Raw genomic sequence first — 13614 nt, 5'->3', positions numbered from 1 at the left:
ATCTAAAAAGTAAAATCAATTTTTATTTAAGTATAGAATCTACAGCCTACCAACACTCCTAAAATATGTAACATATAAGTTTTATATCAAAATAATGTGATGAAATTTTGCAAGTACTGGATAATTATAAGCGTCCAGTTATAGTCATCATTTTTGTGACTCATCATTATTGGACAGGGGATATTTAACCAAACAAAAACAAATCTCTTTAATTAGTTTTTTTGTTTTTTGTTTTGTAGTACTGGGGATGGAACCCAGAGGCATCGTACCTCTAAGCACACCGATCCGTTGGTCATCGCCTCCCGAATGCTGGGCTTACAAGCGTGCGCCACCACGCCGGGCTATGAAGTACAGTTTTTAAAAAGTGCTGCTATAAAGCCAGGCGTGGTGGCGCACGCTTGTAAGCCCAGCATTCGGGAGGCGGAGAGGATCGTGGTTCGCCGACAGCCTTAGCTACTTAGTGTGGCCCTCCGCAACTTAGTGAGACCCTGTTTCAAATTAAAAAAAAAAAAAAAAAAAACTAGGGCAGGGAGTGTAGCTTGGAGGTCAAATGCCCCGGGGTTCCATCCCCAGACCCGGAAAAAAAAAAAAAAAAAAAGTACTGTTATATAGAAATCAGCAGTGCTCACTTTTATTGATATTGGTTTATTGGTCTGTCTATCTCTACATGACAGTTCATTCACATACCTTATCATTTCTTCGATAACCTTTTCGAAAATTAAGAATTAACCTTTTGAGGATTAATTCTCCAATTTGTGGAAATTTTGAGTTGATGATGGCCACCAACGCTGCATAAACATGGGTGAAGATTGGGGAAGCACTCTGCGCTTGTAACACAGATCTGGACAGCAGCCCTCTGTTTAAAAGAGAATTAAAAGTGAGGTAAAAAATAATTAAAAGAGTAAATATTTAAAATCCAGTAATGTTATTCCTTTGTAAAGAATCATAAAAGCTAAATCAGAACTAATTTTTCACCACTTTACCTAGGAAGTTTGTCTTATTGTAAGTAAAAAATGCTTTTGAGAAATCAAAACTTGAATTTGCATTTTTGTAAAACAAAATGAGATATCTACAGCAATTATTTTCAAAACTTTCTCTAATTCTTCTTTTCCTGAACTTGTTATATATAATCTTGAATCTAAGGATTTTAAAATGCATAAAAATGCTTATCAATTTAAAAAATATGAAGATAATTTATACATTTTCACTGAGTCCATCATATATATAATATATATATAATTTATATATATATATATAAGTTCTGTGATAAAAACAAATTTGGGTTCTTTAATTCTAGTTTTAGTGGAATAAAAATGAAGATTTAGAATACTGCTAAGAAACATAAATACACAATAAAAGCATTGCAAGGTTAATTCTAAAACAGTGACAGGAAAAGGTAAGGTATATACTTTTACTCACTTTGAAAAGACCTTATTTTATGTGTATTTGATGGGGAAGAAAAGATGCAAAGTGGGCTAATCAAAGTTATTTTTACTAATACAATGACAAGTAATTATGGGATTGGCAAAAGTTAGGCAAGAAATATCTTAATAGTTTTCAGGCTTTGATATCACAACTGAATCATTAAACTAGAAAATAAAAACCAGATTATAAACTATAAAACCTTAAGCAATCTACATAATTTCTTCAAGACTGTTTACATTCTAAGATGGAAAAAGCTCTGCCTATCTTTGAGGACAATTCCTGTACCCCACATAATGCGGCACTTAATTTATATCATTTTTATGTGAATGAAAATAATGTGAAATGACATGAGAAAAGAGCCCTCAGATTTTAAAATAATAAACAGAGATAAGGCATTTATTTCCATTTCCTGGAACTTAAAAATCACCAACTAATTAAAACTAAATAAAAAATGGTAAGTGATTCCCTTCTGCTCTCCTAAAATTTATTGCTCATCTTTCCTATTACTCTCTCATTCACACCTTGCTTTCATTAGAAATTAAATTTATTAGAATAAAGGGCCTAATGACAAGTCTATAACATTATAGTCAATGGTGAAAACCTGAAAGCATTTCTTCTAAAATCAGGAACAAGACAAGGATACATACTGACTTTTATTCAATATAGTACTACAAGTCTTAGAGTAATTAGGCAAGAGAAACAAATAAAAGGCATCCAGATCTGAGAGTAAGAAGTTACAGTGTCTCTGGTTATAGAGATAATATGATCTTATATATAGAAAACTCTAAGACCTCACCCAAAAACCTTTTAGAGCTGAAAAATGAATTCAGTAACGTTCAAGTGGGATAAAAACCAAATAAAGGGATCTGTAGCAAAAGAACAAGGCCAGAGGCATCATTGCCTGATTTTAAAATCTGCTACAGAGCTATGATAATCAAAAGAGCACAACACTGGCATACAAACAGACACAGAGACAGACAAAAAAAACAAATACTGCGCCCAGATTAAACCATAGATTTATAATCAACAGATTTTTGACAAAGGTGCAAAATCACACAACAGGGAAATGAGAGTCTCTTCAATAAATGATGTCCACAAAACCAGATTTTCAAATGTGGAACAGGAAAACCAGACCTAAATCTCAAGCCATATAAAAAAATTTACTTGAAATGGAGTAAAGACTTAAATATATGCCCAGAAACTAATATTCCCAGGGTGAAAACTTTAGGATGTTGGCTTAGAAGATTTTTTAACATAATCCCCAGTGCACAGGCAACAAAAGCAAAAATATTCAAATAAAACTGTCTCAATCTAACAAGCTCCTGCACAACCAAGGAAACAACAGAGTCAAGAAACAACCTACGGAATGGGAGAAAATATCTGCAAGCAATATATCTGATAAGTGGCTTATATCCAAAATATATATGAAAATCAAGTCAATACTAAGAAAACATAACTCACTTAAAAAATAGGCAAAAGACCCGAAAAGATACTCAAGAGAAGACATACAAATAGCCAATAGTTATATGAAAAATGTTCAGGATCAACTATCAAGAAAATACAAATTAAGGACACAATGAGATATCAGACTTGTTAGAATGGTTATTATAAAGAAGACAAAAAGTAGTTGGGCGTGGTAGCACACGCTTGCAATCCCAGCATTCGAGAGGCTGGGAGGCTGAGACTGGAGAACCACAGTTCTTGGACAGCCTCAGCTACTTAGTGAAACCCTCCGCAACTTAGTGAGACCCTGTTTCCAAAAATAAAGAGTAAAAAAATAGGGCAGGGGGTGTATTTCGGAGGTCGAATGCCCCTGGGTTCCATTCCCAGAACAACACACACACACACACACACACACACACACACACACACACACACAGACAAAAAGTGCTGCCAAGAACGTGGAGAAGAGGGAACACTTGTATATTGTTAATACAAATGTAAATTAGTATAGCCAGTATGGAAAACAGAATGGAGGTTCTCCCCAAAAGTTAAAAACAGAACTACCAAATGATTTAGTGATCCCATTGGGGTATACATATTCAAAGGATATGAAAACATGATGTTGAAGATGTATCTGTACTCTCACATTTATTGCAGCATTATTCAAAATAGCCAAGACAGAACAGAACACACACACACACACACACACACACACCACACACACACACACACCACACACACACACACACCACACACACACACACACACACACACACACACTTTGCTATTTGGCTTTAAGAAAGAAGGAAATTCTGTTACACATACACACACACACACACACACACACACACACACACACACTTTGCTATTTGGCTTTAAGAAAGAAGGAAATTCTGTTTTCTGACAATATGGAGGACATTATGCTAAGAGAAAACAGAAAGAGACAAATATAATCTGTATTACATGTGGAATCTAAAAAAGCCGAATTTATAGAAAAAAAAGAACAAAACAGTGGTTACCAGAGACTGAAGACAGGAGGATTAAAGAGATGTTAGTCAATGAACATAAAATTTCCTTAGCTAGTAAGAAGTTCATGATATCTATTGCATATTTTGGTGACTATAGTTAATAGCAAAATATTTTAACTTGAAATTTCTAAGAGTAGTTTTAAGTGTTCTCAACCCAAAAAAGGTAACTATGTGAAGTAATACATGTTAAATAAGCTGATTTAACCAGTTCATAAATGTATACACCATGTTGTTCATGACAAAAGATAAAAAAATTTTAGCTGCCAATTAATGAAAAATAAATTTAATTAAATTGGTTTGGGGTAGTATATTAAGTATTTATTATTTTTCATGGATTTAAATTTCTGGAGGTGTTCAGTACAAATATTTGTGTAAAAATCATTATGTGTTATCAAGACTTCTTAAAACACAAAAACTCCATAAAAACTCCAGAAATAACTTGTACTTACTGTGAAGTTATTTCTTAGTATCCTAAATTTTTATAAGAACTGCCTTTTACATACATATTTTCAATTAACTTTAAAATGAGGTAGCATATTAAATCAACAATTATTGTTCATGTAGACACTATGTTCCTTTGAAAATTTACTACATTACAAATTAAAGAGCTAATCCTTACCTTCCTCTAACTATATTTTCTTGAAGAAGCTCTTGAATTATGATGCTTATATTGGAAATATTGACTTTGTTGATAAGACCATTGATTGACTTCTTTAGGGCCTCCCAGCTCATCCTCTGGTATGCTAAACTAAAAAGGATTTTAATAAAAATTAAACACTGTTAACAATCATGTAACAAGAAGCTACATAAGAACATACAAACTACTTAGCATTCCTTTATTTTAACATTATTTTCATGAAGTGACTATCTCTAGAGAATAAGACATGGGGGCTAGAAAACTAGCACAATCAATAAGATATTGCTGATATAATCATCACCTCTTCTATTGATCAGAAGACTACATCAAGTGTAATTATACTTTCTAACTAGGAAGCTTTCATTTCACCAAATTAAGTATCTACTCAAAGCCGATACAGCGGCCCATGCCTGTAATTCTAGTGGTAGGGTGAGAAAGGAGGACTGCAGGTTCAAGGACAGTCTCAGCAACATAGTGAGACTTTTCAACAACCTAGGAAGACTTTCAAAAGAAAGAGGGCTGAGGGTATAGCTTGGAGGTAGAATGCCCCTAAGTTCAATCCCTAGTACCACAAAAAATAAAAATAAAAAGTAAAAAATAAAGTATCTACTCAAAGTCTACAGATTCCTCTTACAGTATCTATTTTTCCTTCTACCCTTTTTTAGCCTATAAGTAGACTTCAACTATATATAAAATTATCTCCCAGGAATCTTGTTAAAGTTGCATAGATTGCTGATTCTTCCCTGCCTACTTATAAGAAAGCAAACTTGTAATAAGAGCAATATTTTTAGTCTTTTACAATTAGTGTTTTGCGCTGGATTTGAGGAAATTGAATACTTCTCACTAAAGCTGCAACTTCTGCCTTCTCAAGAACAGAATGTCTAGAGGGCCATTAAGTTCCCACTATCAGAAGCCATCTCCAAATGCCTTCTTCATACAACACTCCAAATGTTACTACCAAGCCTACAATATGACACATAAAGAAAAACTTACTTATTAGTTTGAATTTAATGTCACCCAATACTCCTTTCTAGTTCTTAAGGGGTTTAATTTATTTCAAATCATCATGATCTATTTTTTATGACATTTCTATTTTACACTAATTCTTAAAACAATTTAGATATCATTTATATGCAGCTCTAAGTGTTTTATAAGTTGCCATTAAAATTCATATGAAGCCAGGCATGGTAGGGCACACATGGAATCCCAGCATTCCGGAGGCTGAGACTGGAGGATCTTGGTTTACTGTTAGCTTCAGCTACTTTAGTGAGGTCCTTTGCAATTCAGTGAGACCCTGTTTCAAAATAAAGAATAAAAAATAAGAAATAGGGCTGAGGGTATAGTTTGGAGATAGAATGCCCCTGGGTTCCATCTCCAGTACCACAAGGAAGGAAAAAAAAAACTTCTTATGAAAAGATGAAGAATAGTCCCTGGCTCACCCTGAATCTGTTTTTCTTAAAATGCAGTTATCTTCTATCCTAATCTTTTGACTAACTACATAGCAATTGAGTCACCATTTCAATCTGGGCCTATACTTTTCTAGTTATTTCTTTCCATTGGAGAGAAAAGACTGAAAATTTAGCTGTACTTTCCTAAATAGCTTCTCATCATCCCAATTACTTTGAAAAAGGAAAGTGTTTTTTTTCAGTACAATGTTCACATATCAATTCTATTTTTTGCCTTATAGTAGCAAAAACATAATCTAAAGTATTACAGTCTAAATAAAAGGAGGAAAGAGAAAACTGCCATCTTTATAGATTAATACAGGGTTTGGCAACCCATACTCATAAGCCAAAGGCAGTCCGCCACCTCTTTTGGTAAATAAAGCTTACCCAGAACACAGCCATGCTCATTTATTTACCATGTTACATATGACTGTTTTCATACTGTAAGTTAAGTAGCTGCAACAGAGACAGAATGACCCACAGCCTAAAATATTTACTATCTAGCCTTTTACAGAAAGTTTGCTGACTCCAGCTTTACTACCACTGGAAAGATCCATTCTAGATCTAAAATGCAATTAGTACTCTTGAATATCTACAAAACACACACTACCGATAGTTTAAAAATACGTAAAAGATAAGTACTCTTTTCCTCAAACTTTAACAAATGTCGGGGCAAGTAGTATATAGCACCCTGGTGGAATTTACAGAGTAAAGAAAAGGGGACTCTAATTTGAGGTCTGTATCATTGCAAACTAATATATAGTTTCAACAGCCATTGTTAATTAATCCATAATCGATTAATTTTTCAATGAGGATATTACCCTTATAGATTTAGATTTCATATATCAACATGCCTGTTTTTATCTGTAATCTGTTCTTGCATCATCCTGAGTTTTGCAGGAGGAATATATGCTCCCCCAGTGCGAGTAAGGAGAGGATCCAGCTCATCTTTCTTTTTCTTCGCAGTAGGTTCATCCTGAGCAGAACTGTGGGTTACTGAAGGTTCTGGGCTTCTTCTCCCAGGAGATGGGGACTTCCGGGACCTTTTCCGATCCATATCTCTATCTTTTTCTCTTTCTCGGCGTTTTTCTCGGTCTCTGCTTCTATAAAATTATTATTATTATTTTTTTTAAAAGAAGACACTAGAGAATATATTCTTACAATGAACTACATAGTAAATGAATGAGACTGTAAGTGGGCTCCACAAATTCAGAACAGGAAAAGTTTTAGGATGATGAGGTAGTACTTCACAGAGAAAAATGGACTTCAACTAGGGCTTGAAGACTTTAGAGGATTTAGACTGGGAACAAGCAGGGAAGGAGGAGGGGAGAGGGAGTATGGTAATCTGCAACTAATAGAAGAAGAAATAACAACTGAAAAACTGAGCAGAGGTATCAAGACCAGAGCGACTCGAACAATTATGAAACAATAAATAATCATATATGACAGTAGTTGAAAGGATGAATTTGAGTCAGATTTTGAAATCTTAAAAATAACCAGGACTTTTACATTTTTATCTTAGAGATGATGAGGAATCATTAAAAGTTTCTGGGTGGGAAAGTGACTTGAAAATAGTGTTTTTGAAGACAAACTGGCCTGTGGTATATATGATAAATTGCAATCAAGGAGAAACCAGGCTTTATTTCCAGTATTGGCATATTTAGGTTTAAGACTATTAGAAAATAATATATCTGAAATGATTTCTAAATAAAATTAATGTTTTTATTAGAAATCTCAGAAGTTCCTAGTTGAGACAATGTGAAAAAGAATGTTTCCAGTCACAACTGCTCTTCCCTTTATATAGGTGATAATCCTTTCTTAAGCTAACATTTTTAAAAACTAGACTACTATTCTCTGAAACCATCAAGAACAAGAGAGATCTGACTTACTGATAGCTTTCCCCAGAGAAGAGTCTGTCCATATATATATGTATATATGGTCTCAGAAAAATAGTCTAAATAATACTGGTCTAAGACTTATACTAAAATATATATATATATATATATATATATATAGAGAGAGAGAGAGAGAGAGAGAGAGAGAGAGAGAATATATATTTACAGTGTATCAAGACCGGAGTACACACACATATACACATGGTCTTAGAAATTCAGATCATTCTGTTCCTGCTTTTTACAATGAGTTACATTAATACAGTAAAAAAGTTTTCTATCACTGTATTACCAGAAAACTGCACAGATTTTTGTGACAACTAAAGGGTACATTTGAGATAATTTGTTTTCAAAATAAGTCAATTTACATTAAGCAAGAAAAGTAATCACCTAGCTGGGCGTGGTGGCGCACGCTTGTAATCCCCACGCTTGGGAGGCAGAGACAGGAGGATCGCGCAGGTTTGAAGCCAGCCACATGCGCTGGCTTAGGAGACCCTGTTTCCAAATTAAAAAAAAAAAAAGTAAAAATAGGTCTGGGAGTGTAGCCCGGAAGTAGAAGGGCTCCCAAGAATCCCAGTACCACCCCCCAAAAAAAAAATCCCCAATACTAACCGTGATTCTGTGCTGCCATTGTAAGAATGTCCTCTTCGTGAACGCTCGTGGTCTGACCTGCTGTAATCAAAATAATCTCTATCTCGGGGGGACCTTTCATGTTCTGCATATCTAATACATAAAACAAGAAAACCAAAGTTGTAAGTTGAAAACAACTGTGTTATAGATACTTATTGGAGTTGCTAAGGCAACTCTATGATTGTACATCCTGTCAAACTGCTTTAACGAACAGTTTATTTTACTAACACCCATTCATTCATCAGGAATACAAAAGCTTTCACCTTGTGCATAACAAAACAGCTAGAATTCACTTAACCATATTCATTCTGATTTATGTTGTCCTTAGTGGGAGAAATGTATGTGGAAATCATATATAACTGGTATATAAAAGGCTATCCTATAAACAATTCCTTTTGCTTACCTGGCTCATTTATCAAAGTATTGAACAAATGAGACCAATGTCATTGGTTTGGTCTCCATAAGGAGTAACTATATTCCAAAGGACTATATTTGGCAGGTTTGTTATTCTTGAAACTGCAATTGTTGGATAACAGTGAAAATAGACTGAAATTATTAACAAACCAAGGATGGAATGAATTCGACTTGTTACATGGATCTTAAAAGTCAATAAAATTAGAACTTTAAGAGAAGTTAATGCATAAATATAACCCATATTTCATCTATGCATCTATAATTAAGATATGTACTATGTATGTCTGTAGAGAGGGAGAAAAGACAGAGAAAAAGAGAAAAAAAGGAAAGAAAGAGAAAGAGGTATTGATTTTTAAAGTATAGGAAACTGGAAGGTAGTTAGTGGTCATAAACCAGGGCAATTATCTTGATGTTTACAAAGCCAACGTTTGGGGAAATATTTAGCCAAGTTGATTAAGAATCAAGTACATAGGAAATAAGGGTGCTTTTCCTTTCAGAAACTATTTTTAATAGTTACAGTTTATTATTTGAAAAACCTGTAGTCCTAATATGAAGGCGTGATGCATATTAATGTTAATGTTTTTAGATTATTGATCTAACATAATTAAAAGATACTATAATGTACATATTCTGTAAACTAATTAAATGTAAAGGAAAATAGTAACAGCAAAAATAGTACTTCAAAGTTCACTTTATCGTTAGAAATCCAAGCACTAAATTATTACATAAACTACACTCAGAACATATAAACTATTTACCTGTCCTCTGGAGAAGAGCTCCTCTGATACGAATTGTAGTTTTCCCTTCGGTCATGACCAGAAGAATGCTTTCAAAGGAAAAAAAGAGAGAACTTTTTAAAAAGTATTTATGTCAAGAAATATGCAATGAAGTATGTCTCAGAAAGTACTTTAGAAATCATTTCAAAACATTTTTTCAATCATATAATTCATGATACTTAAAAATTTATAGAATTTATCCATTCTGGTTAAATATGTGGCAGATTTGACTATGAACTAAATACATTTTTAAATTAAAAAAAAATCAAGGTAGGAGAGGATTCTCAAATTTTGGATGACATTTAGTGTGTATTTTATTCCCATATGGTAAGTTTTAAATCTGTAGAACAGCATTTATTTATTTGATTTATTTATTTATTTATTTATTTATTTATTTATTGGATTGAACCCAGGGGCATTCTACCTTTGAGCTACAACCCTGACCCGATTTTTCATTCTTTATTTTGAAACAGAGTCTCACTAAGTTGCAGAGGGCCTAAGTAGCTGAGGCCTGCTGTCAACCTGAATCTTCCTGTCTCAGCCTTCCACATACCAGGATTACAAGCATGCGCCACCACGCCAGGATAGTAAAATAGCATTTTTATAAAGAGTTCCTCTTGGTGAAAAAAAGACCAAGGCTAGGAGTTTTCCACCATGAAACTCCTATCTGTGGTTATGCTCATGTCAAAAATTCATGTTTGCTTTAAAAAATGTTGAGTGTTTGATATTCTAAATAGAAATGTAAACAGGCTCCAATTTCTTATGACTTTATGACGACCTAATTTAACAGTAGTTTGAGTTTAACAAACTCCCAAACAATCTCATTAACTATTGCATTTTTGAATAGTGCACACTAACTAAACCAATATATATAGGTCAATATGCATATATTTAAACTTTATAATCTGAAGCACCCATAGTTTAGCTTTTATTTTATACTAAATGCCACCATTTGGTTTCTAATATATATAAGAAAAAAATTTAAAATTTCCCCTAGTGACAAAGTAAAGTAAATTGTACAATATATATGATAGGGGTTTCTATAAAACTTTATATCAGGATCCCAAGTCAGGAGCTGAAAGTGTAGCTTGCATGAGGCCCTGAATACAACCTGCAGCACAAAACAAGACAAAACCCAAAACTCTAAGCCAAATAAAGAGCATGAAACCCATTCAACTCAACTGTAACATAAAATAGAGTTTTTACTGATCATTTATTATAACACAGTCTTTCCTATGTAGACATTCTAAAGGATAAAGAAGATAGGAAAGACCCTCAAGAAACATGATCTCGTAGGAGAGGGTTATAAAGATTTTCACAGTAAAAGAGATTATATGTTCGGGGGAAGGGGGAGAGAACAATGAAGCTTCATATCTACTTTTTCTTTTACAAGGCAAGGCAATTATTTTGACTACATAAGGGAGAAGGCCTCAACTCTGTGCTAATAATGTTTAACATATCTCTGCAATATCTGTTGTGAACAAAAGGGAGAAACTAAAGAGACTGAAGTCATGAATCAGAAGAATTTGTTAACATGATCAAGTACAGAGTGACTGACATACACTGTGTGTGTGTTAACAGGAACTCTGGGGTAGGGTATAGTCGAATAAGTCATGAGCACATAGCACTCAGGGTGGAGTAATGATATTGGGACTTGAATTCAGCCTTGGTAAATGAGTAGGATTTCACCAAGTTAAAAATCATTTTGAGGTGTGACTCAAATATTAAGAATCTGAATTTCCCTATCTTCCTTATAGAATCTGCACATCAGTTAGATTACAAGTCAGTGCAATAGTTAAAAATGACAGTCAAAATTACCTTTTAAAATTCTCCAAATCTTTCATTAGACAAAACAAATATGGTGACACTGTGGAGTCAGTCTCTAACAATGTAGAGAGAGCAGTGTGAGGAGACAAGTGGACAGGAGCCTGACTCCATGAGGACCAGTAGGCTCGGGAAGAAGTTTTCAAAAGAGAGAGAAGGAATGAAAGAGAAGTGCTTGTTTCTAGCTGGCTGTGAAAGCTATAGTGAGGTTCAAAGAAAAAGAAAGGATCCTCAGCTAAAGCCTTATGAACTTAACAGGTGAGTCCCAAGAAAATCTGGAAAAGATCTGAGCTGGACCTGAAGTGAGAAGGGGCCTCCGCCACCTAGTGAACCAGTTGTAGCTAAAGGAAAGAAAGGATGGAGGTAACTAAGCAGAAGTTGCTGGGGAGGGGGGTGCGGGAGTGGGGGAACAAGCCACAAAGAGTGAATGTCATGCTGACTAAAGTCACCCACTCCTGGGCTGGGGGAGATGATGTAGAAGATCCATCAGGATGACAAGAGGAACAACTGAAGAGGTAGCAACAAGTTGCTTCTGAAAAAGATTAAATGCTTCTCTTTGTGTAAAACGTATCCATCTAAAAGTCAGAATGCTCTCCTCTAAAAACACTCAGTCAAAAGGCATTTCTGCACAAGGTCTCCCTTTTCTTGTTATTCTGGGTCCTAAGAGAGTCTGCCACCTACTGGGCCCTCAAAAACTCACTGTTTGGGAACAATAGACCAGTAAGTTCCAAAGAGGCTTATTTCAGGACAGTATATGAAGGGACCTACTGACAGGTGGAGTTAGCTTAGAAGTCAGTAAGCCCCATGCCAGTGGAGATGTGCAAGTAGAGACTTGATGTCTACCTAGAATGGAGGCTGGAGAGCGTCTCCTCATACCCAAGAGGATGGAAAAAATGGCAGCAGAAAGCACTTTGTTATATACACTTTTTTTGGTGCACTGTAATTATGTATCATAGTGAGATTCGAAGTGATCCACTCTTACATGCACACATCACTTGGTGTATCCCTGCATATCCCACCCTTCCCCCCTCCTTCCTCCCAGTACTCACTGGTAAGGTCCTTAGTGATACCCTTTAGACAAACATAACATTATTTGAATTTTCCCTTCCTCAGCCATTTTTTCCCTTCTCTACCTCCATTCAAACCTTCTATTGTTCTCTCTTTACATTTGACTGAGTCCTTTTTGTTTCTCCCTAGCTTCTACATGAGAGAAAACATATGGCCCTTGACTTCCTGAGACTGACTGATCTCACTTAGCACAATATTCTACAGTTTCATTCATTTTCCTGCAAATGAAATAATTTTGTTCTTTATGGCTGAGTAAAATCCCATTATGTGTATCTGCTATTATCTTGCTATCCTTTCATTTGTTGATGGATACCTACATTGGTTCCATAATATGTCTATTGTGAATTGTGCTACTATAAACACAGGTATCATTATAATACTGTGACTTAATAATTCGTTTGGAAAGATACCACGGAGTGATACAGCTGGGTCATGTGGTGGTTTCATTCCAAGTCTTTTGAGGAACCTCCATTCTGCTTTCCATAGTGCTTGACAATCCCAACGGTGAGCAGAAACACTTTCCATATACCAGCCCTCGTCCCTACTGCCTGTTGTCAAGCTCAGTCTACTGATTCTCTTTAAAGAAGGAAGTTTAGGGGTACATAGCTAGTAGTGGCAATGAGAGAAGTATCTACATTTAATCACAATTAAATACAAAATACACCTTCCCCTTTACTGACACCAATGCCTAAGAAGTGTGGCAAGTGGCTTATAAATTCATGCCTCTGAAAAGGAAATTGAATAGTTTGCTCTCCTGCCAAAATTACTTACAAGCAGAACAGTTTTAAAAGCAAATGGGAGTTACTATCCCTGTTACTGCTCTGACCTTTCTAGCGACACCTGAATGCCTTTGTACTTGCTGTTTAACTTCCTGGCAAACGTATCCCCCAAATATCTGCATAGTTAACTCTTGACTCCAATAATTCTCTGATCAAATGGGTCCTTTTCAATGGGTCTACATGCACCATGCACCTCCCTATAAGCTGCAGTCTCTCAGTGCTTATCCTACCCTACTTATCTGCTCCCACAAGT

The 13614-nt window shown here is 35.1% G+C and overlaps 1 protein-coding gene across 7 annotated transcripts in view; it reads right to left on the bottom strand.

Moving 5' to 3' along the window:
* The window catches only part of CWC22 (CWC22 spliceosome associated protein homolog), a gene marked incomplete at both ends in the record, with an annotated part of 46735 nt that overhangs the window by 32474 nt on the left and 647 nt on the right, over positions 1 to 13614 (bottom strand). For 3 of the 7 annotated variants that reach the window (XM_080690103.1, XM_080690107.1, XM_080690108.1), the window contains 5 exons: positions 688 to 856; positions 4516 to 4644; positions 6833 to 7081; positions 8483 to 8593; positions 9673 to 9740. In XM_080690103.1, coding sequence (XP_080546229.1) covers positions 688 to 856; positions 4516 to 4644; positions 6833 to 7081; positions 8483 to 8593; positions 9673 to 9740 — 726 coding nt within the window. The remainder of the gene's footprint in view (positions 1 to 687; positions 857 to 4515; positions 4645 to 6832; positions 7082 to 8482; positions 8594 to 9672; positions 9741 to 13614) is intronic. The other 4 variants (XM_080690104.1, XM_080690109.1, XM_080690105.1 and 1 more) reach the window with 3 other exon arrangements.

This window comes from Muscardinus avellanarius, assembly GCF_963383645.1.
Source record: "Muscardinus avellanarius genome assembly, chromosome: 2".
In the NCBI taxonomy this organism is placed as follows: domain Eukaryota; kingdom Metazoa; phylum Chordata; class Mammalia; order Rodentia; family Gliridae; genus Muscardinus; species Muscardinus avellanarius.
Note: the sequence above shows the minus strand (reverse complement) of the source record. Positions and strands in the feature narration are given on the sequence as shown.